Below are 19290 nucleotides of genomic sequence, written 5' to 3'. Positions count from 1 at the left end.
CATTTTGTTACAGAGGACAAATTGGATTTTTTTTATACTGGTAATAAAAATTAATGTGTGATGTTGCTTTTCGGATGTTATTGGATTTCTGCCTTAATACAGATTTCAGCAATAAAAGCACTAATAGATAACTTGAACAGAAAGTTACCTTCTTTCTTTTTAAACTACCCTCAAAAGTAAACGGTGCTTTCCTAATTTTGTAATCCTAGTACACTTATGTGTATATGTATGCATGCATGTATTGGTGGAAATGGGGTTGAGGGCTGTGGGGAGAGCAGTGGCCAGTGGGGTGATAGTCTGTATTTCAATATTCCATTCAATTGTGGTGTTTGTTTCTTTTTATTTCAGCACCTCCAAGGTTTACACGAACTCCCGTTGATCAGACAGGGGTCTCTGGTGGAGTTGCCTCTTTCATTTGCCAAGCGACAGGAGACCCAAGACCTAAAATTGTCTGGAATAAAAAAGGAAAGAAAGTCAGCAATCAGAGATTTGAGGTATTAGGTCCATTGTTCTGTTTCTCTGGGGGAAGAATGTATCTGTTATGTCTTTGGTTTATATGTATCTTACTTGCTTTCCTCTGATATAAGGTGTTATAATCACTGACACATGGCATTCCTTATATTGCATGTGTTAGAAAAGTGTAAATGGCTTTCAGAGAAAGAGAATTTGAAGGTTCAAATGGCTGACTTTTGTTTCTATTTGTGCCTGGACTCAATGTTCTTGGGATCCAATTGTCCGCTTCATCTTCAGGCTGCTTCCCCTTAAGGTTGCAGCGTGGAGGCTCATGTCCTTACATGATCAAATGTAGAGGATGTGTGAAAGCTTGTCTTTTCCAGAAGCTTCTTATCTATCCCATTGGCTCTTATTGAGTTACATGTTCATCCCTGATTCAATTATTGTGGGAAGGTGGATGGTATAGTCTAATTAACTGAAACCAATCAGAAAATACTTCTGTTGCTGGACATGGGGTCAGTTCTACCCAATCCATGGCTTAGAATGAGGAAGCGGTGTTTTCCTAAAGGGAGTTCAAGTTCCTCTTACCAAGAAGGGAAATGGATTCTGAGCAGCGAATGAAGTCATACCTGTGTTTTACAAGTGTGGACTAGAATGAGGAATTTGGTCCAAAGTACCACTCTGAAAGAAACATACATGAAGAGGTTGTTATTACAATTAAACCTATTGAAGAAATTGATTTTCTTTATTCAGGAAAGCTCAGGAGGATGAAGAAATATAACTCAGAAGTTTGTTTTTGAGTGTTTGTGAGGAGCCTTATGGTTTGGGAATTTGCTCATTCTGGAGAAGAAAAACAGGCTGTAAGCTACATAGACAAAATGGCAAAGAAGCACACAATATCACACCTGTAATTTAATACATGAAGAGGATAGCTTGATTTTTAGGGGATACCAACACTCCCAAACTGTCCAAAATTGTAAAACTCACTTCCTCTAAACCTAAATTTCTTGTCTGCATCATGACCTAATTCACAATTGGTTAGATCAAAACCAATTCCTAGTTAAAAGAAGTAAACTACAACAAAATTTGGAATAATTTGATTTTACTCATTTTCACAAGATCTCCCAGGGTGAGTTGTGGTTCACATACATAAAGAACCTCATTTATGGCAATGGTAAATTTCAAATCTGGACTATAATTTACATACGATAATTTTAAAATTAAGTTTGTTTGAAAAGCAAATAAAGTGATTAAACATAAGAATATCTTAAATAGTCTTCAGGAAATATTTCCTACGTCATGTAGAAAATGATATGTGTGTGCATGTTTAGTGCACTTACTTTACTTTTTTTAGTTTAAATGAAGTTAATTTTTTTGTCAGAGAGGAGTTTTGCATCACACTTGCTTCTGATGATGGTTTCTTGACAAAATCTTGTTACAAAGATTAAATTATCATACTAAGCATTTCAAAGCATAAGCTCTGCTCAGTACATATTTCCCAATGAGAGTCATATAAGCACATCCAGGGAAGATTAATTATTTTTACACAAAGCACCTACATCAAGCAGTATCAAGTCTTGGGCTGAAAATCTTTAGTATCTGTAACAGTATATATATATATATATATATATATATATAGTATATAGTATATATGTATAGTTTTTGCTAGTCTGTCAGGCCCATGAGAATATTAGATGAGGCTATTTTTGCTCCCTTATATCGCTAGTGCCAAATATGATGTCTAGTCCATGGTGGGCACACAGTACTGGGTATTTAGTAGGTTTTCATATTGGAAATTACAACACTAGCTTATAATATGTGGTATGTTTTTTGTTTGTTGTAAGAGGGAAGGTCTAAATCTAGGAATTATATCAGAAACGTGAACATAAAGTGACATTTAACAATAAATTAATCGAAACTTCAGTTGGCATTAAAGAAGTTTAAACTTTCCTCTACATTAAACCATAGGATGCTCTTTTTTTAAAATTATGGAATAGTTAGCAAAGATTCTAAAAACTATGAAACTTTTCTCTCCTAATATTCATAGTAGATTCATTTTAAAATGTGTGCTTAACAGAGTTGAAAATAAATTATGGCACATTAAGAAATAAGACATTGTGGATATCTTTGTGAATTTAGAATGCAAATGGAATGTGCAAGAGACTTGAGGTGGATATATTTTAGAAATATTTTGTCTCCTTGCTCTGTATGTTAACATACACACACTCATACATACATGAAATCTGGGATTAAGCATCCTAAATGTATTTATGAGTTATTCTCAATTTATTCACAATTTGCATACATGGAAGTATTATTCACAGGGAAATGCAAAAAAAAAAAAAAAAAAAAAAAAAGTGAGCAGCTGCAAGGTTGAGGACTCCACAATATTGTAGATATATTTCTCAGCATCTTTCTCCTCCTCCTCCTCGTCATCATCATCTTTGCTTTTTAAATTACTACTTGAATTAGCTGACAAATGCGTAGAATTACCAGTGATGCTAAACTGTTTCAGAGTAGAGTTCATAATGATGGTGAATTCAGGCTTAGTGTTTAGGACATTAATTTTCTGCCTGGTGAAGCAAGTCTCTACTTTACAGCAAGAATGCCTTGAAAATGTAGAAAATGCTAAGCTAAAACAAATACTGGAATGATTTATGGCAAAACTAATGCATGCCATCAAGCTTTTGGGTTGTGAAAGCTGTCTTCGTTGGCTGCCTAAGTACTGGATTTATGCAGTTTCTCCTCATGGTTTGCTCATCTATACTGTTCAGGATGAGACACTTTAAACCAGCAGAACTATCTGTGGTGGCATGCATTATTTCTTCACCTTACAGTCCAGTTACTGAGTGGATCTACATGTGCATATGTGCTGTCAGGGACAGAATAATTTGAGTTTATCCATCATAGCTGCAAGTCTCTTGCAAAATTAATAGGATCAAATTGCCCTAGATACACATATTGGCATATTTTCGTGAGTAAATCCTGGGTGGCTTTCAGTAGAGACTAGAAATCTACATTTTTGCATATGTAGGCATATGTAGTTCCATGTCTTTCTCTTTATTTAGTAGGAGATTTATTAAATTAGACCAAATATTCTGTTTCACCACTGAATCAAAATTCAGTCTCAGAATGAAACTGAGTTTATTCTGAGCCTAATGGCTGGTTCACACTGCATTAAGAGGTTTAGCTGAGAGGTAGACAATTGTAACAACACCTGTGACAGCTATTGTTTCCTCTAATAGGTAATAGAGTTTGATGATGGATCTGGATCAGTACTCAGAATACAACCCTTGCGGACTCCACGGGATGAGGCCATTTATGAATGTGTGGCCTCGAATAATGTGGGAGAAATAAGTGTATCCACCAGACTCACAGTTTTACGTGGTAAGTACTCAATTGCAAACAATTGTGCCATTGTTACAATTCCATGTCTCTGGTGTTCTTATGTAGGACCATTAAAAGGACTAGCATTGTCATAATGCTTAAGTGGGAAAGGAATTTAAATAAAATGTTTATAACGGTCAAACTTTGGGCACCTTCTCTCGTTATGGGTCTTGAGGAAATGCTAATCACAGAGAGAAAAGAAAAGCCAAAAGAAGTGTTGATTTCAGATGCCAGATACCATTTTGAATTTTGGTAGAGAATCAAGAAAGGAAACAGTGTATGCTACTCTTTTGTATGCTAGCAATACTTGTACACGGATTTTTCACACCTTGTTCAGCAGCTATGTTTTGCAAACTACCAAAGCTGACATTGATATTTACAAAATTAAAGGAACAACTTCTATGTGAAGATGAGCTTCTCTTAAGCAGTTAGTCAGAGCCAAGAAAAAGAAAGGCAACGTTCTTTTTTTAGTCAAAAAATATGTTTTTACTTCAGTCTTTATCTTTCTTGAATCAACATCTATTGATGCAAGTGAGCTGATATGGGGATTCCCCTTCTGTGTCTGACTATATTGCTTATAAACTTTGACAGAGTGTGGGATGACTGGCCAGATCTCTAGTACAGGGTGTGCCGCTTTCTCAACTTCCTTTACAATGATGGTGCTAGGGAATAAAGGCTAGGTACTGATACTCTGTTGAATATGTCTAACTGTCTTTTATGTAGAGATAAGAATGTTGCCTGATTTGGCACCTAGTAGTTGACATTTCCAGATTAACACTTTTGTTCTTTTATCTCTTTCTCTCTCTTTAACACTTCTGTTTGTTTGTTTTGTTTTGCTTTGAGCTTCATTTTACTCAGTTCCTGGATTTAGAAGAATAGTCTTTCTTAAGATGAAGGGACTTGGAAAGAAGGCAGCACCATTTAATAATCGTAGAGGAACTTAACATGGATTAGGAACGTTTCGCTTCCATTCCATTTTTTTCCTATTGAGGAATGTATTTACCTTTCATCTTTTATAAAATTAAAACATTTTCCTTCCAGATCTGTTTGGTACCACATCTTGATCCCTCCCAAGAAGGTACACTCTGTTGATATTGTAAGAACTTACTTATTTGGAGGTGGACACTTATTAGTAATGTAGGCTGAGTTTGCCTGGTGAATTTGAGATTAAAAAAATTGACAACAAAAGATCTAAAAAGCAAAATTAATTAGTTAATCCAAGAAGCTGAGAAGATGAGATTACTTATTTATACTTCATAAAATATGTTTTAAATAATATATAAACATCTTACTAAGTTGTAGGGAAAATATTGACAACTGGATATACATCTTTTAAATGTGTATAACATAATGCTGCTTAAAAACATACAAGTCAGTTTTTAGTTACATTTCTGGCTGTAATGACCAGCTAGGTTAATGTAGGAAGTTCCACATTCCCTGGTAAACACATAAAGATGTTGATAAAATATCTGAAGATAAAATTAAAGGCCCAGTTTAGGCTTACAAACAAAAATAAATTTCCAGTTTCTAAAAACAAGGGTGAAATCCCCAGAGAAAAGACAATTGTAATCTTATAGTCCAAGATGGCAATCAAATGGGCTATATGCTTTAGGGCTGGAGTTATAACTCTCCAGCAGAATACAGACATATGGAAAATAAGATGGGAATAAGAGGAGCTAGATCAGTTTTCTGCATAAAGGTGAGACTTCTAGCACTATTCCTAAAATGCAATATTCAGAACCCAGAAACTGGTCAGAAACAGTGAATCCCATAGAATGTGGAACAGGCAGCCATGAAAAGCACTCACCCAACAGAGACATCTCCGCAGTCCAGGGCATACAACTCCGGGAAGATCATGCCTATCCAGATGGGCTCATAGGCACCAATGATAAAGCATGCAAGCCAGTTTCAACCCACGAGGGACAGTACACCCTTCATTTCTGCAATGAAGGCAGAAATGCCTTATACTCATATAGTTCATACTTTATGAACTATAGATAATTGAACCATACGAACAGGTTTTAAAATCAATGTGTTTAAAATATTTGAAAATGTAAAGAGAAGACAGGAGTTAGAAGTCAGATTTTAGAATTGGAAAAAATCTTAGAGACTGTTTTACATGCTACAATATGTACTAGGGAAAGTATCCATATATGAGAATATACATATATATGTTCATATAAACTTAAAAGTCTGAAAATTGTAATTCAGTTGTTTATATCTGAAACAATGTCAGAATCATTTGTTGATTTTCTTTCAAAATTTTAATCTCTAGTTTTTTCACCTAGTTTAGAACCAATGCTATAATGTAGAAAGTATATTATAAAGGTATAATAAAATAAAATTTATCAAAATTTTTTTTTGACTTCTAAATCCCTTGAACTCCTTACAAGGAATTAATGACAATCATTTGCTTGACTTACTCTTCATTCATTTGATGAAGACATTAACAAAAAATTGGAAGAAAATATCACTTCGAAATTCACATGGATTTATTTTTTCCTCCCTCTCAGCTGGCTAGAGTTCCCCCATCTCATCTACTTTTATACACCTAGTCCCCACATAAAACTAATGCATCTGAAAATTTTAATATGATCTTGACTTTCTCTGTGTCTGTCAAATGTAAGTACATTTGTATGAAAATTTATGATTTGAGGAGTTAACTCTTATTCTTTTCAAAAGACTATATTTAGCAATTTGGAAAATGTTTCATGAGAAAACTCAAAGGTATTTAGGAGAATGGAAAACTAGTCTAAACATAACCTTAAAAGAGAATACTTTCATACTTCCCTGTAGGATGAAATAAATAAAGATAGAAATTATCTTTGTTTCCTAGAGTCACCTCTTTGTTTAAAATTTCTATATATTAATAACTCTGCTGATAATAGTCTTTTCAAAATTTTTCCATTGGTAAACTGACATTTATAAAGTTTGGACATCATGAACAGTTAAATAAATGAATGTGAAGAGGTTCATATCACAGTTGATGAGCTCTGTGTTCATTTTAAGATCACTTTCTCTTGCGAATCATGTTGGCAGACACTCAAACCTTCTGTTCTGCAGTAGATGGAGACCACTTTACACTTTTTATCTAGTGGCCCTCATCGGATGCCCATTTTGTCCACATGGGTCATTTACTTTTTCCCCATTTTGCTGACAAATGCCAAAAATGTGCCAAGTGTCACGATGTTTTGTCTAACTGGACTGGATGGAGATTACTCATTTATTTCACACAGTCTGCTGGAAAACCTAGTTAATTGGAGACTCAAACATCTGACCTGTGTGGCTAATTCAGAAGACGTTGAAATAATGCTTTGCCCACCCATGTGCATTGAAGGGAGCATTTCAGAAAAAAAAACTTTCTCTCAGTTGCTTGTTTCAAATTACCCTGGCTCTCACAAACTGTTTTCATAAGGAAGGATAACTACACGACCACGCTGAGCGTGTCCTAGAATAAGATATTTGGGCAATTAAGCATTTATACTATAGTGCTGTTCATGGAGGAAGAAGTGGGAATTGAATGTGCTATTTATGTCCTCTAGGTTGTTTTTATTTTGTTAGTTGTCCTGGCTGTAGAAACACAAGCTCATAGTGGCTGCCCAGCTACATAGCCCTTTAGGAGGCTGACTGTATCTGTTATATACGTTTTCCCTAAATAGAACCTTAAGTGAAGGCCTCAAGACTTTTTGAGAGGTGGTTAAGGGCTGAGCCTTAACTAATTGTGGAATACTGCTAAGGACAACGGATTAGATATTAGGCTTTCAGTGAGGGGCAAGCTTAGGACCAGAGAAGTGGTTTTGAGAAGAAGTATTAGCATCCATAAGAAACTGTTCCTATCAGAATCTTTAGTTTTACTGGCTACAGTTTCTTCCTGACAAACTTATCACGAAGAGAACATGCAATACAAATTCATGTAATAATAACTGGGGATGACAATGTTCTCTCTGATATATGTTATCAGCCACTGGTCAGGAAAAATGAGCCATCTGTAGACTTTTCTTAGATTCTAGGAGCCTCTGCCTCTTTTGGACACGAGAAAGGGCATCCTTTTTTCGCTGATATTAGAGAGACAGAAGGTGTAACAGTGGTTAGCAGAGACTGGGGAAGGGAGAGAGGGAGGGAAAACAGGGAGAGGTTGGCCAATGGGTACAAAATTACAAGTAGATGGAAGGAATAAATTCAGGTGTTCTGTTGCACAGTAGGGTGACTATGGTTAACAGTCAAGTTTTGTGTATTGCTTGATAGTTAGAGAGGCTTCTGAATGTTTTTGCCACAAAGAAATGATACATGCATGAAGTGATGGTTGCATTTTATATTAGTTAACCTGACCCAATCATTATACAACATATGTATGTATCATAACATCAGATTGTACCTCATAGTCATGTACAATTACAATGTGTCAATTAAAATTAATTAATTAATTAAAAAAAGAAAAAAAGACTCCTTTATTCTTACATAATTCTGCATCTCTAAGAGAAAGTTCTAGAAAAATTTAATCAACTTTATATTTAAGCATTTGGCTAAATGTCTTGTTTCTTGAACTTAGTTTTTACAGAGGGAGTAATCAGTAAATACACATTTTGTTGTCATCCAAAACAGCATGTAATAAGTCATTTTGAAAAAGCTTAGTGAATAATTTGCAGAGACTTGCCTATTCCCAAATAGGACTTCTCCCAAATCACTACCAGTAATACCACAACATAACAGGGTATAACATGCAACATTGCTAATCTTATCTACTTACAGGAGACTAGTTTGTTCATATAACACACACAAAGTACAATTATTGTCTAAAAAGTTAGCTGGCCAACTATGAGGTATTTTAGTTACATAGTTTAGCAAATATATTTCATTAAATGATACTTAGGTGTGAGTATCTATTCTACATATAAATATATAATTTGTGAATCGTCATCATTAGGACATAAGACAGTACACAAAGTGTACTAGGTCTAGAGTAATTTGAATTCAAACTGTCTCTGTCACGAGATAGCTGTGGCTTGTTGAGCAAATCTGTTAACTTCCCTGTTCTTTTAAGGTTTTTTTAACTTTTTTTTTTTTTTTTTTTTTTTTGCCTGCGATGGATGCACAGGGAATGTCTTGGATTGATGATCAGATCAGTCAGATCACTTCAATCTAGCTTTCTATGATTCGGTGACATGCCTATTTCAGCAAGTCAGTTCTTGCAAGATGGAAAAAAATATGCTCCCTGAAGGTGACTGTTACTGAGATAGTAAAACACACAGTGAGCAGTTGGGTGAGACAGAGAAGGCACTGCAATGGGAAACAGAGAGAAATGTTTGCATAATATGTCTGTTTCAAAAATGTAAGTCATTATAGCAGTTGTTAAAAAAAAACAACAACACAACTTTTACAATCTTTCAGGGAGAAGGCAGTCAGCTATCTCTGCCATTGTGCGATACCCTGTGATCAGAATTAGCATGTTCATTACAGTCTCATTTTATTAATGCCTCTTTTTGAAGATGAACACAGTTGTCCCTGCTGTGAAAATGGTACTTTGCTGTTTATGTTATAAAGTGGTCTCGGCTGGGGATCCAGGCTAGGAGCATTAAAGAACAGAGCACAGCTGCTTGACTGTCACACAAAAGGATTTTTATGAAAGACTGAAACAAAAGGACTGGTGGCCAAAACAGAACAAACTTGCTGACAATTATGGTACTGAGTGAAGATGACTTGAAAAGGCTTATAAAATGGTTGAGTACTTGGAATAAATTTATACCAACATGATAAAGCCTTCTCATGTACTGCATTTCCATGCTGGAAAAAGAGGTGTTGGTGGACAGAGCCACTTTAAATAAACAAAAACTTCTGACTTTTGGTAGTGGAATCTTTAGATCTTAAAAATAACTATTCTTCACATATCAGTGTTCACAAAGGCAGGAGCCCAGAGAGCAGTCCATGGGAGACCCTAGTACGGGGAGACATTAAAATTGATAATATGTGGGAGAAAATGTATGGGTGAGCCAAGGCTACTCATGTTTCCCTGTAATCTGTCTTCTGAAGGCCATTATGTTGGTAAAGCATGCTTCCTTGGAAACATCACGTGTTTCTCCACACTGAGATTATGTCTTAAAAGTGTTCAGAGAAAATGAATGCACTTGTAAATCATTGCATTTAAGTAAGAACAATTTTCTTTTGACATCATTTTGAAATATTATTTTTTAATAATTTTGAAATGAATATAAAGTTATGTGAATGTTTACTGCTGATTGACTTGTTAATGGAACCAGAAAATGTCAAACTGGAAGGGAATTTGGTGTTTATCTAGCATAATCCTTTATTTTTGATGTAAGAAACCAAGGTTCAGAGAGTTTGAAATGATTTGTTCATGGTCATATAGCTAAGATTTTCTTTGGGTTTTACCAACTTAGAAATAATCCCTTTCTGCTGTTTTATGTGTGACAGTGTATTTTAGACATTTAGATATTTACTTTTGATTATAAAATATTATCCTAGAAGAACCATGTTATTCCAACTGACAAGTGCACAGACAAGTATGATGTAAAAGCAAATAGTGCTAAAGTCGTGTTGGTGTGCAAAGTGTGGAAAAATACCACCTGGATGATGCATTATGGGGGGAGGGGGAGACCGCCGAGTTGAGGCTTGAGGACTATGTAGGATTCTATCAGACAGAGCTAGTGTGAGAGAGTCCAAATATTAGAGATAGAGAAGCTTTGTGATAGGAGTTGCATAGGTAAGAAATTGTTAAATAGTGATAGTGAGTATGGGTGGTGCATTAGTCAGGGTTCTCTGGAGGATGCATACATATATACAAAGAAATTTATTATAAGAAATTGGCTGACATGATTAAAGAGTCTGACAGGTCCCAAGATCTGCCTGGTGAGTTGGCAAGTTGGAGACCCAGGAGAGCGATTGGTATAGTTATATCCCAAAGGCCAATAGGCTTAAGACCCAGGAAGAGTTGATGTTTCAGACTGAGTCCTAAGGCAGGAAAAAAAAAACCAATGTCCCAGTTTGAAGGCAGTCAGGCAGGAGGAATTCTCCCTTTCTCGGGGGAGGTTCAGCATTTTTGTTCTATTCAGTCCTTCAACTGATTGGATGAGGGCTGTGTATATGAGAAAGGGCAATCTGCTTTACTCAGCACTGAATTAAGTTAATCTTATCTAAAAACACCCTCACGGTAACATCCAAAATAATGTTTGATCTAATATCTGGGCCCCCTGTTGCCCAGTTAAGTTAACACATAATTAACCATCACAGGTGGGTACAAACAATGGTAGTTCAGATGGACTAGAAATAAAAGAGTAGTAGTAGAACAAAATGAATTTGGGACATACCTCATTGGCTAAAGAGATTAAACTATGTAAGTAGGAAATTATGTGATTAGGTTAACATAGATAACCTGTATCTGAGTTGAAATTTACAAAAATTTACTAAAATACTTTACTTAAAGCAATATATCAAACAATTCACAGTCCTTTATACATAACTGATGTTTATTCTTTAAAACTGGAGATTTGGTTGTCTTTCATTGATAAAATTTGAATAATTTTTATAAATTTAATATCCTGGCTTTCGAATTTAGTTTTATTTTTGGCTACTAATTAAGATGTAGTTTTAAAGTTGTGCATGCATAATTTATTGGGATTTGAGGTGCAGGTAGACCAAATGCCTCATCTAAGGTTTAATTATCAAAGTCTTAATTAAAATATCTCCTTAGAAGAACAAGTAACTTAATTTATCGTATTAAAAAAAAAAAAAACAATGACTTGTGCTTAATGCCACATTAAGCACAACTATGATGACATATTCTAGGATTCATATTACATAAAAGATAGCAAGAAAATTTTAAGACTGTCTGATCTGTGATCTTTTATCTGTGAGCTTGTGTTTTACTTTACATCTCAGAAATTTCCTTGCCTGTATTAGTCCATTTTCTGTTGCTCATAACAGAATAAAACTAGATAACTTATAAGAAAATGACATGTATTTCTTACAGTTTTGGAGGCTTGGAAGTCAAAGGTCTGGGGAGCGCATCTGGTGTGGGCCTTATTCTTGGTGGGGCTCTTGGCAGAATCCCAAGGCGATGCAGGTTATTACATGGCAAGAATGGCAAGAACACTCTAACATCCTCACTTGTTCTCCTTATAAAGCTCCCATTCTACTTCCTGATCACCCATTAAACCATTAACCTATTAATGGATTAATCCATTCATGAGAGAAGGGCCCTCATGATCCAATCACCTCCTAAAGGTCCCGCCTTACAACACTGCCTCAGTGGGGAATCAATCTTCCACATGAGATTTGGAGGACACAAATTTTCAACCCATATTAATGCTCGCCTTTCTTGTATATTTGAACTTTACCCTTGATTTTTAAACTTTACCATTGCATTAAATATATATTATTTTCACCCTTTAACACAGTGGATTTTTTTTTTTCCCTAACAGATTTTGGTCATAGAGTAACACTATTAAAATTTTTCTCACATGCCTGATGATTACTGCGGTCAGGTTTTAAATTTGATTATAGTTTGGACTTTTCTAGAAGGGGTCCTACATTTTTTAGAGTATAATACTAAAAGAACTGATTAAAAGAATGAAACTGTGTATCATAAATGGGACCAGAAAATCAATATTAACAGCTTTCAGATATTTTCTACCCTTCTAAATATTGACATGCACAGTTCTTTTTGTGTTTGTTTGTGTATTTGTTTAATTGCATGGTTAACCACAGATCTGTCATTTACTAGATAACTAGAAAATTAAATATGGTAGAAAAATATGAACACATAAAAACTTGACGGCTTTTAATAAAGTTGGTTATTAATTGCCAATATTTGTACATTGTATGATTAAACCAAAAACTTTGTTGGGGAGTTATATTTGTAATATGTATGTTTTATACATGTAGTGTACATTATATTATATATATATATGTATTTACATATGTATAGTGTGTGTGTGTGTGTGTGTGTGTGACTTGTTTAATTTGCGTTTTAGCACTTTCCCAAGGGGGAGTATGTAGAATAAAATAAATAAAGAGAATGTGAAATTATACTTTTTATTTCTTGAGACATTTATTCTACATACTCCTCCACCCTTTATGTCTAAGCTCCATTATATTTTTCTATGGCTTAGAAATGTTCATAGCATTTATTGGGCACCCAACAAATATCTGTGAAGTCGGTGTACACATATGGAGAGGGATGTATCGATCAGTGTATGTAGACACCTGTGATGCAGTAAGAGACCGTTTGAGCAGGCATCAGTTTCACTTTATGTATAATGGACAAAGTGATCATTATTTCAGTGGTCACTGTAGGATGGAGAATGTGATTGAGAATCATAACATCAAAGCACATGAAAAGAGGGAGTGAAAACGAGAGAACTACAAGGGAAAGAGATGCTCTTTGTCGCTAGGTGACATGAGTTCCTGTCAACAATCCACTGCTTCCCACCTGTGTGGGTTTAGACCCAGTCCTCAAGGCTAAATGTTGAATTCCTCATCTGCAGAGTAGGAGACAATCCTAGCTACCTTTTAGGATTGTTTTGAGAAGTTAATGCCAGGGTACTTCAGAAAGTTCATGGAAAGATTACATTATCTTTTAATTATATTTTTCCACAGACTTTTTGAAATTCCTTTATCTGTGAAATATGTGGCACAGTGACTGGAATATAAAACGTGCCAAGAAATGTCAAGTTTTTCCTTGTCCCTTCATCATCCCCTTGCAGCTGAGCTGTTTGGTTCAGTGCTCTCATCCACAACTAAGTCCCCAGCACCTAGAACAGTGCTGGATATATAGGAATTCAATAAATGTTCCTTATGTGACCACATGGCTATGGTGATGGGAGGGGAGAGCCAAGACCTCCAGAAAAAGTTTTTTGTGTTTTATAAAATAGTGCCTAGTCCAAAAGACTGAAAGTCAGCTTTTCACATGGAAATAAGGTGATATGAGAGTCTGAAAATGTACGTGTATTGCCAAGTTATCTGGAAAGACTGAAGATAATTTATTGGTGAAGTGCTCTCTAATATACCATCCCAATAATTTTAGCTTCCTTTTTCCCTCTTACATTTGTGCCTAATGTTGCGTTAACATACATTTCCATATTCTCTAGAACACTTACACATTAGAATGAGGTATTCAATTGCTTGGACTTCCTAGATCAAACTAGGGTCATACTTAAAATATGATTTCTGTTCTTTTACAACTGGACTATCCTAGGTCATAGAATAGAAAAAACCTGTAATTGTTTTTTAATGCCTGTGAAGACATCTTATTAGTTATATATTTTAGAAGAAGCAGGAAAATCTCAGTCATCATTTTGACTTTTAAAGAAGTAATAGAAAAGGGTTTTTGTTTATTTGTTTGTTTTTTAGATTATTTCTGTTACCAGCCTTGGTGTAGAAAGTGATAGAAGGTGTAGTTATGAGTTCTGGTTCTGAGTTCGAATCCTAACTTCACTATTCACTCTGTGGCCATGTGCATGTTTCTGAACCTCTCTAAGTTTCAGCTTCTTTATCTGTCAAGTGAAGATAAGAAGATAAGTTTAGACCTACTGCCTAAACTTGAGAGGATAATGACAGGTTCTTAGCAAAGTGGCAGCCACTTGAGAAATGTGAGTTGATGATATGGTTATCAGTGTCATCATCAATATTATTACTACCAGTGCTGCTATTATGATTTTCAAGTTAATTTTAAGTCATTTTGATTAAAGAACACTGCCCCATTTGTGAAGCAGAATTTTCTGGCACAGGCAGAGTCATCTTTCTAAGGCTAAGAAAACACATAATTTTATAATCCTTAAGTCAGGCTACCTTGTCCACTAAGTAATCGTGTGGTCCAGATGCGTGATCCAACATTTGGCTACCGTGGGATCCACAACATGTTTGGAATTTAAACATCATCCTGTCATAAGTGATTGAGGAATGTACTTAAGAGAAAATGAAATGAAAATTTCTTTTTATCCTAAAAGAGTTACCTCCATGCTTAGACTAGAAGATCCATGAAGACAGGGCTTCTGTTTTGCTCAAAACTGTGTACATGGCTGCAAGCAAGGTGAGACATGTTATAAGTTCTCAGTAAATATTTTTTGATTGGGTGAATGACTGATGAGTTTAATAAAGAACTTTCTAAATATTTTTTTTATTTCAGAACTACTATATAGAAAAGTTTTATTTAAAAAAATCAGAAATATTAGAATACGTTGCTTGAACATCTACTATATGCATGCAGTATATGAGAAGCAATTTGTATTAATTCAGGAATTTATTCGTTCAACAATATGGCTCTCTCTGTGCCCAGTATTGTGCTAAGTATAAGGAATGAAATGATGGAAAAGACACTATCCCTGCCTGCCTTCAAGGAAGCTATAATCTCTGTTTGACAGGAAACCATAATTTTGATTAAAGCAGCAAGGCAGTTTTGTGTGTGTGTGTGTGCGTGTGTGCGTGTGCGTGTGTGCGCATGTGTGTGTGTATATATATATATATATCCACTGTGGTTGGGGGTAACTCAGCCTATTTTTAGAAGAAAAGTGATCTCACAATAACTCAGCTTACACCTTTTCAAGCTAGTACTTGCAGTATGAACTAATGTGTTCTTAAGTATTCCATCAATATGACAGTAAGGTTTATTGAAATGTAAAATGTGTTTGACATATGAAGACTCAACTTTTTCTTTGATGATGAAAAATGTTCTGAGAGAAAATTATTTTTCATTCGTACGAAGATCTGGGATAAACTTTACTCGGGTTTTGAGAAAATATGATGCAATTAAAAGAACTTAAGTAATTACCTTCAAAGTAATATTCCCATTTGCCCTTCTCCCAACTAATAGTAAAAGGAGTTTTTATTACTGCACTTACCATTTTTATGACTCCTTTTTGCTCTAGGTGGAGATGACAAAGCGTACCTAAATGTGAAATGATTTTAAAGTGTGCCATTAGTGTATACTTCAAAATAGGGACATTCTTAGATATGTACTTTTTAAGGCCTAACAATTTGGGTTAGAGCCCTGTACACTTTTATTTATACTCAGGTTTTTATGCATGTCATTATATCTTATGATGATAGATCTGAATTTTCAGGTATTGCCAAACTTGTTATAAATGGACATCAGGTGTTACAGCTGACTTCCTGTGGGTCCCATTAATGTTTGTTGCAAAGATGTGTTAATTAAGTAAACATTCACTGGCTCAGTAGCAAATGGATTCCCTCATCTCTACTTACAAACATAAATCAACATCTGCAAGAAAGAGGTCACTGTGTCTTACACTGCTATTCTCAACGATTTGTTATACAGCCTCTACAAAGAGCCAAGGAGGATATTAAATGCTGCCTAGTAAGATTGGGGTTTTGCCCAGTAGGACTAGGGTTTGGGCCAATCTCTTCTTAATTGCTTACCAACATGTTTAAAATATGGTTCTGGTAACTTAAAAATAAACAAACAAATATTTTTTAAATTAAAAATACTTTACAACATAATAATGAAAATGCTGATGTGATGTGTTTTAAACAAGCTTGGCTAATTGCATGCTAACAGCATTGGTTAAGATCAGGGGCCACTCTTCTTGTGTCCTCTGGTAATGAATACTTGGTCAAAGACTTCCCACCAAACCACTGCTGTACTCTGGTGCCAGTAAATCTATATGATGATGTGGTGTGGGGTTGAGATAGAGACAGACTTACTCTACAGCTAGGGAAGCTTTGGAGTTAGGGCCATCGTTTGCATGGTGCCTTCCAAAGACCTAGGAGGGCCCAGCAGCACGTCCAATTGATTATGTGTTTTCCTCACAACTCCAAAAGTAAGATTTTTGCTTTTGTTTTCAAAAAGTAGGTCTCTAAAATTTCATAAGCTTTAAAATTTATAAAATCTTGCTCTGCTGCTAGGATAGGACCAAGGGACATAAGATCTGCATTGTATTTTATATATGATTGGCAAAAAAAATTAGTTGTCCACATCAACACATGGATGTGAGTTTCACATAGACACTCACGTGTCTTTTCTGACTCATTATTTGTGGATTAGCACAGGCTTAAAAGGATTTGGGGCTGGCTAGTTAGTTCACTCAATAGAGCACGGTACTGATAACACCAAGGCCAAGGGTTCGGGTCCCTGTACTGGCCATCCGCCCAAACAATAAACAAATAAAAGGATTTTGTCCAATGTTTATAATTCAAAGTTCCTGAATTTATGGAGAATATCTTAGCCCTGTTTTCTTTCTCCTCTGTTTAACATACAATACTACACAAGCAGTAAACGTGAACTGCTGTCTCCTATAACAGAATGGTTGCACACATTATGCAAGGATTACCCCCTTCCCACTAATTGGACTTTACTCTTTTAATTTCTCCATTCTAAAAGGCCAAGTTTTCTATCTTCTTTCCTTCCATCTGAACATCATCATTACCACCATCACTTATGCAAAATAATCTTTTCTGCAAGGCACTATGGATTCATTAGCTCCAAAGTTTGGTATCATTATTTACTAAAATGTTACAAAATGAACTTATGATCTTGTTCTTTGTGAGTCATATGTTGTGTTGTGTATCAAAGGGGAAGAGACAAGGAGAGGGCTAGGAGTGGTTGGGGCTAATTCCTTAATGGGTTAGTCTGTAAAATGAATATTTTATTTATTTATTTATTTGTTTGTTTGTTTGTTATTTTACTTCTCAAAATACATTGTAGTTGATTTTCATGCCCCTTTACCCATTCCTCTCCACCCCTCCCCTCCCGTACCCACATCATATCTGTTCACTTGACTAAAATAGTTCAAGGAATTTTTGTGGTTATTCCATCTCCCGCCCCCAACACCCTTGATATGTTTGTGTGTTTATTTATTTATTTATTTTTGGCTCCCACAAATAAGTGAGAACATGTGATATTTCTCTTTCTGTGCCTGACTTGTTTCACTTAATATAATTTTCTCTAAGTCCATCCATGTTGTTGTGAATGGTAATATTTTGTTCTTTTTTACAGCAGAGTAGTATTCCATTGTGTAGATGTATCACAGTTTCCTTATCCACTCATCAGATGATGGACATTTGGGCTGGTTCCAGCTCTTGGCTATTGTAAATAGAGCTGCAGTAAACATTGGAGTATAAGTATCCCTTTGGCATGATGATTTCCATTCCTCTGGGTATATTCCCAGCAGTGGAATCACTGAATTGTATGGTAGACCTATCTGTAATTGTTTGAGGAACCTCCATATCATTTTCTGTAAAGACTGCACCATTTTGCAGCTCCACCAACAGTGGGTGAGAGTTCCTTTTTCTCCACAACCTCTACAGCACTTAATCATTCTCAGTCTTTTGGATGTTAGCCATCCTAACTGGAGTGAGATGGTATCTCAAAGTGGTCTTGATTTGCATTTCCCAGATGATGAGTGAAGTTGAGCATTTTTTCATGTGTCTGTTGGCATTTGTATATCCTCCTTTGAGAAATGCCTATTCAGCTCTTTTGCCCATTTTTTATATGAGTTTCTGGTTTTTTGCTGTAAGGTTGTTTGAGTTTCTTGTATACTCTGGATATTAATCCTTTGTGAGATGTATATTTTGCAAATTTTTTCTCCCACTCTGTTGGTTGTTCCTTTTGCTGTGCAGAAGCTTTTCAGTTTGATATAATTCCATTTGTTTATTTTACCTTTAGTTGCCTGTGCTTTTTCGGTCCCATTCATGAATTCCGTACCCACTCCTACTTCCTGGAGTGTTTCCCCTATATTTTATTTAAGGAGTTTTATTTTTTCAGGATGTATATTTAATTCTTTAATCCATTTTGAGTTGATTTTGGTATATGGTGAAAGGTACGGGTCTAGTTTCATTCTTCTACGTAAGAGTATCAAGTTTTCCCAGCACCACTTGTTGAAAAGGCAGTCTCTTCCCCAGTATGTAGATTTACTACCTTTGTCAAAGATCAGATGACTGTAGGCATATGGATTGATTTCTGGGTTCTTTATTCTATTCCATTGATCTATGTGTCTATTTTTATGCCAATACCATGCTGCTTTGGTTACTATAGCTTTGTAATATAGTTTAAAGTCATGTAGTGTTATGCCTCCAGCTTTATTTTTTTCTCAGGATTGCTTTGGCTATGTGTGGTCTTTTTTTATTCCATATAAATGTCTGGATAGCTTTTTCCATCTCTGAGAAAAATGTCATTGGAATTTTGATGGGGATTGCATTGAATCTGTAGATCACTTTGGGTAATATGGACATTTTCACAATGTTAATTCTTCTAATCCAAGAACATGGGATATCTTTCCATCTTATGTCCTCTTTAATTTCTCTCAAGAGCGGTTTGTAATTATCTTGGTAGAGATTTTTTCACATCCTTGGTCAGCTTTATTCCTAAGTATTTTATTTTTTTGGTGGCTATTGTAAATGGACTAGCTTTCTTGATTTCTTTTTCTGCATGTTCACTTTTGGAGTATAGAAATGCTGCTGATTTTTGTGTGTTGATTTTGT

At 35.4% G+C, this 19290-nt stretch overlaps 1 protein-coding gene across 1 annotated transcript in view; it reads left to right on the top strand.

Moving 5' to 3' along the window:
• The first annotated feature begins 250 nt into the window (after positions 1-250).
• Positions 251-19290, top strand: part of PTPRD (protein tyrosine phosphatase receptor type D) — a 290275-nt gene continuing 271235 nt past the window's right edge. Inside the window, exons 1-3 of the mRNA XM_063080420.1 lie at positions 251-299; positions 349-494; positions 3699-3840. Of these exons, the coding sequence (XP_062936490.1) occupies positions 251-299; positions 349-494; positions 3699-3840 (337 nt within the window). The remainder of the gene's footprint in view (positions 300-348; positions 495-3698; positions 3841-19290) is intronic.

Source organism: Cynocephalus volans, chromosome 16 (genome assembly GCF_027409185.1).
Source record: "Cynocephalus volans isolate mCynVol1 chromosome 16, mCynVol1.pri, whole genome shotgun sequence".
Taxonomy (NCBI): domain Eukaryota; kingdom Metazoa; phylum Chordata; class Mammalia; order Dermoptera; family Cynocephalidae; genus Cynocephalus; species Cynocephalus volans.
The sequence above is the reverse complement of the archived record's forward strand: the minus strand, read 5'-3'. Positions and strand labels throughout refer to the sequence as shown.